The 14,798-nt window shown below is 42.0% G+C and overlaps 1 protein-coding gene across 1 annotated transcript in view; it reads right to left on the bottom strand.

Annotated features, from left to right (window-relative positions):
* Window positions 1–14,798, bottom strand: part of khdrbs3 (KH domain containing, RNA binding, signal transduction associated 3) — a 92,372-nt gene that overhangs the window by 49,562 nt on the left and 28,012 nt on the right. Inside the window, exon 2 of the mRNA XM_058046658.1 lies at window positions 86–204. Coding sequence (XP_057902641.1) covers window positions 86–204 — 119 coding nt within the window. The remainder of the gene's footprint in view (window positions 1–85; window positions 205–14,798) is intronic.

The following is a 14,798-nucleotide window of genomic DNA, read 5'->3' as shown; positions in this document are numbered from 1 at the left end:
AGCAGCGGTAAGGAATTGCAATGGCAGCTGGAGCAGGTTGTCTTCACGATGCAGCAGCAGATATCACATCCACATCTCCACTTACTTTAGGAAACTGCTTGACTGGTATCAAAACTTTCTGGCCCAGTTTCATGTTCTTGTTGATGACGACGTCGATGAACTTCTCCTCCTCCTTGCCCTCGTCCTTCTGAATCTTTTCAATTTCTAGACAGAAGAGAAGCAAGCTGTGGGTCAGTGTGGGCGAGCGGTACACGTCCGCGGTCTGAATGCGACGGGAGAAAGTGGTCATTTTCATTGAAATTCAATAAGACCTATGGGCCCCAATACGGGAACATTTTCACTTCGAATTTTGCGGCTTCTTGCTATCATGGTTTTCAAAATCCAAACCCTTCAGTATCGGCCATTTTAGACTATTTGGACTGGCACACAGAATATTGTGTTTATATAAACATGAAATGTGTAACCTTCTGCATGCTACACTCCTCCACGCTCTCTCACTTCTCTGTCATGTGTGATTTTTCTGTTCATCTTAAAATTGCTCTGAAGTGAAATTGAGTTGTGTCATCACCTCTTTTTGCCTCTCCCACAAGAAAACGCAAAAGATGTATGAATCTCTTGTTGGGATTGGGTGTCCGGGTTTATATTGTCTCATGTAGTTGGTAATATGAGTGTAAAGATGACTATAGGGGTGCTATTTCAACTGTAGAGGTCTCTAAAAATGTTGTTGTAAACAGGTTTTCTATGCTGTAACTATGAATATTCATTCATTCATTCATTCATTTTCTACTGCGTATCCTCACAAGGGTCAGGGATGCTGGATCTAAAACTAACATAACATGCAAAAGAAAATAATATACAATTAGAAAAACAGCCATTGTTTTACTTCATGGTGAGCAACCTGCGGCCCATTTAGCATAAACAACCCATGACCACATTTGATGCGGCCATCATTCAAATCTAAAAAAAAAAAAAGTTCAAACCAAAACATTCATTCATTTTTTACTGCTTATCCTCACAAGGGTCACGGGGGTGCTGGAGCCTATCCCAGCTGTCTTTGGGCGAGAGGCGGGCAACCATTCACACTTACATTCATACCTATGGACAATTTGGAGTGGCCAATTAACCTAGCATGTTTTTGGAATGTTGGAGGAAACCGGAGTACCCGGAGAAAACCCACGCATGCACGGGGAGAACATGGAAACTCCACACAGAGATGGCCGAGGGTGGAATTGATCCCTGGTCTCCTAGCTGTGAGGTCTGCGCGCTAACCACCAGACCGCCGTGCCGCCCTTATCACTGTCAAGTCTGGAATTACATTAACTACAATGGATGAGGGATTACTTTATAAGACAACGGAATATAAGTCTTATATTTAGGTCAATACAAAAGTCTCTAACAGGGGTCTCCAAGCCGAGGGTTCAGACTCAAAGTGGGACCCAAACCAGGCTTTTTGGGGTCTCTGATTGTCAGAGTTAGATGGACGTCAGCCATTTTATTGACCATCATTTCAAAATGTTATATAAAAGTCCCAATTCCCCATTTCCGTAGTCTAGTTGGTAATAGTTACTGATGTTTACTCTTGTTTACACTTGCACAATTCAACATTTCCTGAAAACGAGTAGCACAAAGCAGAGCTTATTTCATTGTAACGCGAATTGTCCAGATTTCAAATCCCCCAGGCATATCACACCACCCATCACGAAACACAAGAAACATTTAAAAAAAGCCGTATAGTAGCAACTAAATCATGGAGTCATAGTCAGTCAGCAACAGTCAGTCAGTTGTTGTTGCTTTTAAATGCTATCTTTCACACGGAAAGGAGCTAAATAAGCATCTTTCCATCAATCTTTGCCTCATTCTGTCTTGCTTTTAACACACGTTCACTCTGATAACCCCAGCAGTTCAAAACTCCCATTACTTTTTGTGGATTTGAAACAAAGCCCCCCCTTTGTAGGAAACATTCACTTTGTAAAGCAGCTCAGTCTATTCAGGTTGTCAAAAATACAAGCAGTACAAATGATCAGCAAAATTAAATGCGTAGTTCTTTCAGTGTCACTCATGCACGGGCAGGTGCTGTAAAAAAAAACTCATTTCATTTGAGCTCATGGCAATTTACTTGGACAGTCTCTTTCATGTGCTTAACACCCGTGGACGCTTACACGCTACAGCAAAAATAAATAAACGTTTGTCCCGACATCTTTTTTCCATGTAGCTGCGGTAGACTTTGATGTATTTAGAGTCATAACCTTGAACACTTAATCAGATGGATAACAGCGGCCTTTCAGCGCCGGGAAAATGATTTTGCAGAAAGGGCATCTCGGAGAGGTTTATGGGAAAAAAAACAAACTGGAAAAAATGGTGGAAAAAGTCAAGCGCCAATTTGCAAATGAAATCGAATGTGCCTGCGTTCCACAGTAACCACTCCACTCATTAGTTCCTCATGAGTTCCTCAGTAACTGCAGTATTTGCGTGCACCTCATTGTAAAGTGAGAGCTTTTATTCTCATAACAGCAGGACATAAATGAAGTCAAACATGTTTTCATGGGCAAACAGCACGTATGAACTACATACACATTTTCAATTATGCTATGTGAAAATTACAAGCAAAAAAAATGTGCATGCGATTATTCTGATAAAGCTTCCGCCGCTGCATTAAACTTGCAGGGCGTAATTAAAAAGCTTGGATATGATTTTTTTTTTTTTTTTTTTTAAAGGATAAAGGATAATTGAGCTATCAGGGAGTAGAGATATCTTTGAGCCCGTTTATCCTGAGGGTGGAGCGCAATCTTAGGAAGAAAACAACATTAATATTAATGCATCACCTAGCAACACACCGAGAGAGATTCCTCCATCAACGCTCTCGTACTGTATGTTGTGCTTCAGCTACTTCTCCTCGAGACCAAGAAAATGTGACGTTTTGCGTTCGGCATTGACCTGTGGCTAACCCGCTCAGCTGGTGTCATTTGCTGCTTTGGATGAGTGGAACAAAGCGCACTTTTTTTGAGAAAAGATCTCAGTCGTTTACGTGAACTGCGTATCACCTCGGCATCATTAACAGCTGTTCTGAAGGAGGAGACCCACAATGTGCCTTTTGTGTTGCTTCCCCCACTCCACTGCCAATGCATCGTATTCTAATGAGACTGCTTTTAATGAATGTCTTGGTAAGCTCTGTGGGGGGGGACTTGTTTTCCACCATATGTTTCAGTTCGGTTTGTACGCATTTTATTGCGTTTCCGACCCTTAATGTGGATTTGATATGCTTGTGGTGGGTGGGGCTAAGGCACACTGCTGTCCTGTAATTGGTGGACAGAGACAGCCCATTTTCTAATTAGTCAATTGTACACTATCCCGCTTGGGTAATTCCGTAGCTAAACTTCCCACAGTGGAAACGCAGGGTTGCTGACCGGGCACTTCTCTCCGCTGCCTTTTGTGCAAATGTATCTTTTCAAGCTAGTTTGGACCCCAATGAATGTTGAAGATTGGGGGTCTAGAGATTTATACGTGCAAGCTAACAGGTGGCACAAAGCAAGTCTTGAATAAGAGGTGTCGTCTTATATTTCTGTAAATACAAGTGTATATCGTGTGCAGTCCTGTGATTACTTTGGTTTTACTGCAATTACCTGCAACATTCACAAAAAAAAATATGACAAAATGAATTGCTGTACTGACCTGAATATAAGACGACCACTCTTCAGAAATTTTTCACACTTGTTTTTTCCCCCTTCGCCGTTGTTTGCTAACTTGCCCAAGAAAACCGGCAAATAATACGCACACACACTAGTGACCTGGAAAAAAAAATTGTCTCAAAGGAGAAGCTACAATGCTAATTTTAAGACAAAGTGGATCAATGACGCAGAATCAGCAAAATGATGAGCAGCTTTTTTTGTTGGGGGGGTATACTAAAAGAAAGATTGACTTCATTGACACCAATTTTTCCTAAGAATAAAATTGGGAAAAAAACATTTTGTCTTACATTCGGGGTCTGGAGAGCGAGATGTTTTTATGAGCAATAGGCATCCCTTTTTTATCGTGATTCATTTATTCCAGGCCCGACCACACTGAATGTCCATAAAGTAGAATTCAATATTAATAAATTGAATATTTCCATAGTCATTAGAAAACCACCTTCTAAGTAGGCGTTTTACCATCATTAGAGCCCTCTAGACATAAAATAACACCCCTATAGTCACTTTTACACCTGTATTACCCATCATAGTCGACATTCATTCATTCATTTTCTACTGTTTTTTCCTCACAAGGGTCACAGGGGTGCTGGAGCCTATCCCAGCTGTCTTTGGGCAAAAGGCGGGGTACACCCTGGACTGGTGGCCAGCCAATCACAGGGCACATATAGACAAACAACCATTCACACTCACATTCATACCTATGGACAATTTGGAGTGGCCAATTAACCTAGCATGTTTTTGGAATGTGGGAGGAAACCGGAGTACCCGGAGAAAACCCACGCATGCACGGGGAGAACATGCAAACTCCACACAGAGATGGCCGAGGGTGGAATTGAACCCTGGTCCTCCTCGCTGTGAGGTCTGCGCGCTAACCACTCGACTGCCGTGCTGCCCCATAGTAGACATAAAATAATTTTCGATATAAATAAGTAATACCACGTTAGCATTAACACCATGCTTCCTGATGGTATTTATTATTGAAAAGAAACTGTTGTAAATATGTCAGGTTTTCTATTACATATATATTTCTATAATTCTATTACATTCTTGTGGGAAGAGTCGCATAACATAAAAATGATGACGGCTCAACATAACAGATATACTACATGTAGTATATATATATAAAAACAAGAAGGAACTAGTGTTGCATTCATTTAAATGTGCTAAACCTTTTGGAAGGAGACAATGTGGTTGAAAAATATTTGTGCAACGTTATAATGAGTCCCCACTCCTGGGGCACAAACACGAGTCATCCAAGTGCTCATTATAGTTTTCATGGAAAGTGTGACATTAGTTTAAGTCTCACGCTGTAAATGAAGACACCACAACATGTGAATACACTGCATGAATAAAAAAAAAGCCAATGGAAATCCTCATATTGTGATTCAATGTAGCAGAACTGACTGCCGCTGTACAGTTTAATGCACATAAAAGCAATTCATGTCATTTTATTAGTATTTTTTTGCACTGGTGGCTCAAGCTACAGGGTGGCATTCATCTCACGGTGGTATTTATCTACGTATGGTGCCTTCTGGCCATGTCTGCCTCTCGCACTGAAAAGCTTTTCAGAGGCAATAAAGGCATGCTGACAGGAGTTAGAGGAGCGTTTATGCCCTGTCCCTTTTTTAGGTGCAAATAATAAGAAAAACGTTTGACATTTCAATTAAGCGTCGCAGCGTGGTGTTTTTTCATGGCCTAAGTGCTGTTACATATGTTAGCTCCCGGCCGCGTTGCTTTCAGTTTCTAATCGTGCGCAGTGACAAAAGTGACAACCTATATATTTTCTTTGCGATATGAAAACGAGTGACCTGCACCTATGCAACACTAAATGTCTGGAGCACGTCAAAAATGAGGCACGGCGAGAGTTTTTATTTTTGCATAAATGTCAGTCAACAATAGGATATACCTTTTAATAGATTGTGTACAAAAACCAGGGGGAAAGAATACTGGACCTATTGTCATGGGCTGGTGCCACCGCAACCCGACTTTGGCTAAGTAGTAGAAGATGGGATGGATAGACAAGGATGGCATGGATGGATTGACAAGGATGGGATGAATGAATAAGGATGGGATGGATGAATCAGGATGGGATGGATGAATAAAGATGGATGGATGGGTATACAAGGGTGGGATGGATTGATAGATAGACAAGGATGGGATCGATGGATGGACAAGGATGGGATGGATGGATGGATAGACAAGGGTGGATGGATGAATAAGGGATGATGGATAGACAAGGATGGAATGGATGGATGGATAGACAAGGGTGGGTGGATGAATAAGGAATGATGGATAGACAAGGATGGGATGGATGGATGAATAAGGATGGGATGGATGATAGACAAGGATGGGATGGATGAATAAGGATGGGATAGATAGACAAGGATGGGATGGATGGATGAATAAGGATGGGATGGACAGATAGACAAGGATGGGATAGATGAATAAGGATGGGATGGATGAATAAAGATGGATGAATAGACAAGGATGGGATGGATGAATAAGGATGGGATGGATGGACAGACAAGGATGGGATGGATGAATAAAGATGGATGGAAAGACAAGGATGGGATGGATGGAAAGACAAGGATGGGATGGATGGACAGACAAGGATGGGATGGATGGACAGACAAGGATGGGATGGATGAATAGACAAGGATGGGAGTGATAGACAAGGATGGGATTGATGGATAGACAAGGATGGGATGGATAGACAAGGATGGGATGAATAGACAAGGATGGGATGGATGAATAAGGATGGATGGATAGACAAGGATGGGATGGATGAATAAGGATGGATGGATAGACAAGGATGGGATGGATGAATAAGGATGGATGGATAGACAAGGATGGGATGGATGAATAAGGATGGGATTGATAGACAAGGATGGGATGGATGGATAGACAAGGATGGGAGTGATTCTGCTAAACACCCCAGTGTTAAAATGTGTATGAACTGTGTGAGAAATTAGTGGTCCAAATGTAGGGTTCAATAACAGTGGCACGGTGTGGTGTTTTTGTCCAATAATAGCACGGTCAGCAGGTAGGGAAGCATCTTTTCACACATTTTCACCCCTTTTGTGTGCTGCAAGTCAGGAATGGAAGAGTCAGCTTACATCATCAAATAGAAATTACATTTAAATGTAAGTAGTAAGGCCACTGTAAGTTGAATAGAGAGAGATTTCCAAGAATGCCAACTGCAAATACTTCATTATTGCTGTTTAGCTTTGAAAATACTCAAGTGCATTTGCATAAGGAGACGCTTGCACGTGTCTCATTAAATGAGGACAAAGTAGCGTTCATGTTTGTGTTTGTTGGGATTGTTAGGGCCGAGGCTTGCGGTGCCAGAAACGGTTTGCCCAGAGCGCTGCCAGTGTGACCACACACATTTAGCGTAAATCATAGTGTCAAGGCTGTGACCCCTCCCAAAGAGAAATGCTACCCCTCCCAAAAAATAAGCTCTCTCCGGTGCTGAAATCTTAATTTCACTCCAGCTCCTGCAATGCCTCGACAAGGTCAGGCTGGCAGCAGGAATTCGTCTCGCCCCCCTAATCTGGAGATTACATTCTGAGCGGTCGGGGAGGCCCTCCCTCCTTCCTCCTGCCTCTCTGCAACCCTGCCAGGCTGGCTCTCAACTGCGAGGTAACGAGCCAAGACCCGCTTACAGTGTCGAAGATAATGTCCGCGGATTAAGACAGAGAGGAGCCCCTCGAGTGGCGCCTCCTTCATTTCAGTCCGCGGCCTGTGAAGTGTCAGGGATACATCCGACTAGTAACAAGACACCGCTCGCGGCCTGCCGATGCTTCTTATCTGGGAAACTCAGTGGTAATGGATAAAGACAAATGACGCATTTCACTGCAAAAACTGACATACTCTTGCTCAAGTGCACATGGAACTTTAGATTCTGTAAAGGATTGCCAGAATGCTCAAGGCTTCCACCTCCGAGATGACATCACTTCATATACTTATTTGATCATCGTTTCGATAGTTGCAGGCTGAATTCAACTTGGCGTTTCTTCCCTGTTAGTGAGGAGGATTATCAAAGTGTTCTCGAACCTGCCAGAGTGTGCGCGACAAATTATGTCTCATCCAAACTGCCGCGTGACGAGGTGAAACTGTTCAAAATCGCAAACAAATTGGCTTGGCAGGAACCTTAAAAGGTTAGGGTGAATTTAGCAAGCCAGCCGTGTCTAACAGTCGTAAATGTCTGCAGCTCCTAATGCAACATGCTGTTTAGTATGTGGACAAATTAGCAAAAACATCAACAACACTGAAAAGCCAAGTTCAGAAGGCTGAATATTAAATTGGGTTGTTCCTCAATGCCGGTTAAATAGGTTAATAGTATTCCATCATTTAGGATTCAAACACACAGCATCATCAAATATTCTCTTTAAACACAAAACTTTTAGAAACTGCACACACCAGGGATACCATTGATTCTGTTAATTGTGAACGAGAGTGCACGGCACGTCTGCCACCACGGAGGCCATGTTGATTCAGTCAACTGTGCTCACAGTCACGATGCTACTTTTGTTTGTTTTTGTTGAGTATTACGAGTATTACGTCTGGGGTCGGCATGTGAAAGTGAAAGTGAAAAATCATAACACGCTGAGTGGGCTGCACGGTGGATGAGTGGTTAGCACGCAGGTCCCACAGGAGAACAGAGTTCGATTCCACCCTCGCCCATGTGGAGTTTGCATGTTCTTCCCGTGAATGTGTGGGTCTTCTCCGGTTTCCTCCCACATTCCAAAAACATGCTAGGTTAATTGGCGACTCCAAATTGTCCATAGGTATGAATGTGAGTGTGAATGGTTGTTTGTCTATATAAGATAAGATAAGATATGCCTTTATTCGTCCCTCAGTGGGGAAATTTGCATTGCACAGCAGCAAGACTACTGAATCAGTTAAGCAGTACAAAAATACACAATATAAAAAGAATAAACAACCCAAGTATTAATAAAAATCAACTGTTTTACCCAGAGTTATGTACAACTACAATATGCAGATAATATGAAACGAGATGAAATATATGACCAGTCTATACACTATACATGTGCCCTGTGATTGGCTGGCCACCAGTCCAGGGTGTACCCCGCCTCTCGCTCGAAGACAGCTGGGATAGGCTCCAGCACCCCCGTGACCCTTGTGAGGAAAAAACGGTAGAAAATGAATGAATGAATGAACATTGGTTACGTGCCCTGTCCAAGGTACTGAAAAGCAATGGTGACACAACATGAAGGATAAAGATGGTATCTTTCGACATGTTAAATGATCTGCTCCTATGAAATGGACAGTGACAACAGCATAAGCAGCGTCGTGTTCCCATTATTGAGACAACATTACTGTTTTTACTTTGTATTTAAGCTTTTTATTACTGTATTTGATATATATTTCATTTCTTCTGTGTACAGTCTGAGTGACTTAATTTCAGTATAAGAGCCGACTTACACCAAAACCGGACAGTCCAGGTATGGAACTAGTATGTTACCCGAGGACCACCTGCACCGAACCTTTTACTGCACCAAAAAGGTGCACAAATAAGCAAAGTAGAATATTACAGCAGCCTGCGGTGACGAATCACAGTCTGTGTTTAAGCACAGCACCAGCCAGCACGCCCTGCTTTGTCTTCATTAGGCTATCAGCAGCACACCACTGTGTACAACAACACAGCCAGCCTCAAGGATGCCAAAGTTCTCAGGAAGTAAGCTCCCAAGATAAATCAAACCATTTGAACCATAAATCACCATAAAATCCTTTTGTTTTCCAATGGACCTTAACATGAAAGGACCACAGCAAGGCCACCCTATCCCACAATTAGGATGTTTATGGTTTTCAGTATCCTTTCCCCTAATGAAGTTTCCCATAAAAACGTCATTAGTCTGAGAGAAGGGGGCGGGTCAAAGAGGGGGGGGAATGTGAGGATAAAACTGTGGGGCTTAATGAACATCATTATCTAGACCTCATCTCAGGCACTTTTATCAACGATGAGCTTGAATCATAATAATGAGCAGCACCTTCCACAGCTATCACAGTATTCCAAACTGTGACATGTTTTTTTCCTCCTTGTTTCCATCGTTGTTAGGGAGTATTTAACCCTTCACAAGGCTGCTCGAATCAATTACTGGGAAAAGATCAATAGTGCAAATGGATTTTCCGTAGACACGGGTGCTACCGAGAGCCCTAGCTATGATTTCTGCATTAACAGAATTGCGGAAAAAAAGAGTTTACTGTTAAACGTGGAATCTCACAGAAAGTAACAACCCCTTAGGGGGCGCCACATATGCCCTATATCAGGGGTCTCAAACACGCGGCCCGTGTGCCAAATGTGGCCCGCAGGACACTAGTTTGAGGCCCCCGCCTTGATATGAAAGTTTAATGTTAGTGCGGCCCGCGTAAGTTTGATATGGATGCTGTATGGTATCATGTACCCAGAAAAAAATATTACGTTTGATTAATGTTCATGTTAAAGGTTAAATAACTGTTAATAGTTATCCTCCCTATCCGTGTGGAAGTGGTAAGTTTTTGGCTATTTAAGTTTAAAGGAAATAACTTGAAGGCTACCGTTTAGGTCGCTAGCTCTCTAGTTTGCGAGTTAGCATGTGTCTCAAGACCCTGCAGTTGCGCAATATGTTGTAAATAAAAAGAGTATAAATGTGACTATAGTCGTGTTTTGTCATGTCTACAGGGCTCTAATAATGCTTTGTTCATTTTAATCTGAAAAAAATAATTTGTCTACCCACCAACTATATGTGGTTTCTTAAGTTTTTATTATTTGCCGTTTTATTATTATTATTATATTTATTTATTTATTACTGATTGATTGATTTTCTTTATTCTTGATTTGTTTATTTATTTTTTACATTTTGTGTAGAAAAATAAAAAGTAAGATATTTGAGAACAGTGGAATGTTTTATCAGAGCTTTTATTGTAGAAAATCGAAACCAAAGCAAAGTTTATTCATTTTTCTGTTTTTAATAAATGCATTTTTTGGGTTTTTTTTGGAAACCCTGATGCGGCCCAGTCTCACCCAGACCCTAGCTCCAGTGGCCCCCAAGTAAATTGAGTTTGAGACCCCTGCCCTATATGATATTCCTTCATTTAAAGTGAATATGGAAGTGTTGTAGTTGGGAGTAATTGTGCCGCATCTGGAGTGGGACTGGCCCTTGTTTAATTCATGCTTGGATGGGCAAACTTCCTAATGGGAAGTGGAAAACAACAGGACGAGTTTTATTTTTAATTGCGTGCCGTGCAAAGTTACTTTTGTAGAGTCCAGCTGGAAAAATACAGAGGTAGAAATTTGCATAATAGGTCCCAAAGTTGACTGTGCCAATAGTGGAGTGCAAGCTCATCTGTGAAAAAGGTAGTAATAATTCACTTGGGAGTAGTTTTTGTGGGGTACTTTCAGTAAAACAAATAACTTGAAGACAACATTAATCTTTCATAACTCCTCCTCTCTTGTTAGCTAACTTGCTAACAACCTTTCAGACACTCATTTCTGTCCTCACGTCACTGTGTGAGAGTGACAGGAAGAAAACCTCTGACTCACATACAGTAAATATCAAGACCACTAAATTCGTTGAATTCTTTAAATTCTTTTAAATGTTGATACTTTGTGGCTAACCTAGGCTAACCTTGCATTATGTGAGCGTAATGTTAGCATTCTAGCACACATAGCTATGCTAGTGTCGCTAACGCTTGTTATCCTCCATGTCCCACTCTTTAATGATACCTTGTGGCTAACCTAGCATTATGTGAGCGTAATGTTAGTATACTAGCACACATAGCTATGCTAGTGTCGCTAACGCTTGTTATCCTCCATGTCCCACTCTTTAATGACACCTTGTGGCTAACCTAGCATTATGTGAGCGTAATGTTAGCATACTAGCACACATAGCTATGCTAGTGTCGCTAACACTTGTTATCCTCCATGTCCCACTCTTAAATGATACCTTGTGGCTCACCTAGCATTATGTGAGCGTAATGTTAGCATACTAACACACATAGCTATGCTAGTGTCGCTAACTCTTGTTGTTCTCCATGTCCACTCTTTAATGATACCTTGTGGCTAACCTAGGCTAACCTTGCATTTTGTGAGCCTAATGTTAGCATACAAGCACACATAGTTATGCTAGTGTCGTTAACGCTTGTTGTCCTCCATGTCCCACTCTTAATTGATACTTTGTGGCCTACACTTATTACTATTGAATACACTGATTACCAGGGGAAAAAAAATTAAAATATGTATTCTTGAATATTTTGCCCTGTGATTGGCTGGTGACCAGTCCAGGGTGTACCCCGCCTTACGCCCGAAGACAGCTGGGATAGGCTCCAGCACCCCCCGCGACCCTCGTGAGGAAAAGCGGTAGAAAATGAATGAATGAATTCTTGAATATTTAGTACAAACTAACACTGTAATGAAGGCATTGTAATGTGGACTGCGGCATCGTAAGCGAGTGGGTGGTGAAGCTAGTTGCTAGTCGGCTAGCCAGTGTGGTTGGGTGTCACTACGCCAGTAAAGTAGTTCTTTGGTGTAACAATATTAATTACAATAATGTTGCTGTAGCTTGGTTAATATGCAGGTCTCACTATGGAAATGGAACGTGGAAAACACAATAGATGCACAGTTGTCACTTACACAAGCTTAACTTTCACTTTTTCGGGGGCAGAGGCAACGCTAAATAGCCTCCGTACTTTCATTCTTCCTCATTAATTACTGCTCTTATTTTTCAATACAAAAATACTACATCAGATTCAACTTTTTTTGGCAAGCTTTTTGTAAAACTTCCCACCAAAGTCTCATGAGAACATGCTGGCCAACTTTTGGGCCTGTAAGCATTTCATTCCACTTGCCATAGAACGCGCTGACACTGGGTCAGAATATTGTATCTGTGCAGAGCTGTGCTGTGTCCTCAGGTGAATTCTACTACAGCTTGCATAATCAAGCCAAAACAGTGCAATTTTTAAAGTAAGCCCAGCCTTTTTAGCGCCGGCTCAGCTCATGTATGTGACTTGTACCGGTAAGACCTATTCAAGCGCTGAGGGTCTAAAATAAGATCTTGATTAAGCTGACATTTGAAAGCATAACCAGATGCCTAAAAGGATTCCGGGCTTTTCGGTGTTCATGGAGCTGTGACAGGTTCTACACTTAGAAGCAAGGCCTTAATGGGTCTCGGTGGACTCTAAAGAAGGCAAAGGGGACTTAGCGCTATCTTAAGAGTGGCCTCGGACAGCTGCACAGATGATGGACTTCCTACTGGGGGGGGGACGCAATCCTCACTTGAGTCCTAAAACCTTGTGGATACTTTAGACCGGGATTTTATCGGTTTCCAATGAAGCTATAATATAGTCTCTACACAGCATTTTGGGATAATTGATTTAATTGAGGCGGCACGGCGGACGAGTGGTTAGCGCGCAGACCTCACAGCTAGGAGACCATAGTTCAATTCCACCCTCTGCCATCTCTGCGTGGAGTTTGCATGTTCTATGTTCTCCCTGTGCATGCGTGGGTTTTCTCCGGGTACTCCGGTTTCCTCCCACATTCCAAAAACATGCTAGGTTAATTGGCCACTCCAAATTGTCCATAGGTATGAATGTGAGTGTGAATGGTTGTTTGTCTATATGTGCCCTGTGATTGGCTGGCCACCAGTCCAGGGTGTACCGCCTCTCGCCCAAAGACAGCTGGGATAGGCTCCAGCACCCCCGCGACCCTCGTGAGGAAAAGCGGTAGAAAATGAATGAATGAATGATTTAATAGACAACATGAAGAGATGACCTTGTCTAGACGTTGGTACACACAGCTCTTATTTCCACACAGACTCTTACTTTTCAGTGCATCTTTTGCTTTGTAATTAGCACTTCTTCTTAAAGCGACACAGGTGCTAAACAGGACAGCTACCTGTGAAACCAAGCGGGGGCTTTAATCTGCAACGATAAATGAGGGTGCTTGAAGGTAGCCCTTGTGTTTATTTAAAGCTCCCCTGTTGTGCACAAGTGACTTTTTAATGATGTTCTCACATTAATGTGTGTCCCCAGAGCCTGTTTATGAGCACCCAACCTCTTTCCAGAGATGAGGCGCTCACTTTAGAAATTGCCGGTTTCTATGAAGTCACGATGACATCAAAAAAGAAAAGGCTAACCTAGCATTATGTGAGTGTAATGTTAGCATACTAGCACAGATAGCTATGCTAGTGTCACTAACGCTTGTTATCTTCCATGTCCCACTCTTTAATGATACCTTGTGGCTAACCTAGCATTATGTGAGCGTAATGTTAGCATACTAACACAGATCGCTATGCTAGTGTCGCTAACATTTGTTATTCTCCATGTCCCACTCTTTAATGATACCTTGTGGCTAACCTAGGCTAACCTTGCATTTTCTGAGTGTAATGTTAGCATACTAGCACACATAGCTATGCTACTGTCGCTAACGCTTGTTATCTTCCATGTCCCACTCTTTAATGATACCTTGTGGCTAACCAAGGCTAACCTAGCATTATGTGAGCGTAATGTTAGCATACTAGCACACATAGCTATGCTAGTGTCACTAACGCTTATCTTCCATGTCCCACTCTTAAATGATACCTTGTGGCTAACCGAGCATTATGTGAGCGTAATGTTAGCATACTAACACACATAGCTATGCTAGTGTCGCTAACGCTTGTTGTCCTCCATGTCCCACTCTTTAATGATACGATATGGCTAACCTAGCATTATGTGAGCGTCATGTTAACATACTAGCACAAAAAGCTATGCTAGTGTTGCTAACGCTTGTTATCCTCCATGTCCCACTCTTTAATGATGCATTGTGGTATTATCTGTTATGTCGGCAAGTGCAGACTTAGTGTGTAAATGTAAAAATATGTTAAAGTACGCAGTAGCACTGCTCTGTCATAGACGAGCTCATTAGCATCAAAGCTACGGACGCACAAAAAGTGTTCCCGGTAGGGCTTATTATGAAACTGTCTAAATTCATCAAGGCTAACTTTTGGACAGCACACTTCCAATACCCTATTTGGGGACCTCTGAGACTTCTTTTAAATGATTGTAAAACTGTACGAGACTTTTAGGAGTGGTGTAATAATAAGACATTGTAACTTTAAATGAGGACATTTC

The sequence above is a fragment of the Doryrhamphus excisus genome, chromosome 14, assembly GCF_030265055.1.
Source record: "Doryrhamphus excisus isolate RoL2022-K1 chromosome 14, RoL_Dexc_1.0, whole genome shotgun sequence".
Taxonomy (NCBI): domain Eukaryota; kingdom Metazoa; phylum Chordata; class Actinopteri; order Syngnathiformes; family Syngnathidae; genus Doryrhamphus; species Doryrhamphus excisus.
This window is presented reverse-complemented; position numbering and strand designations above follow the sequence as displayed.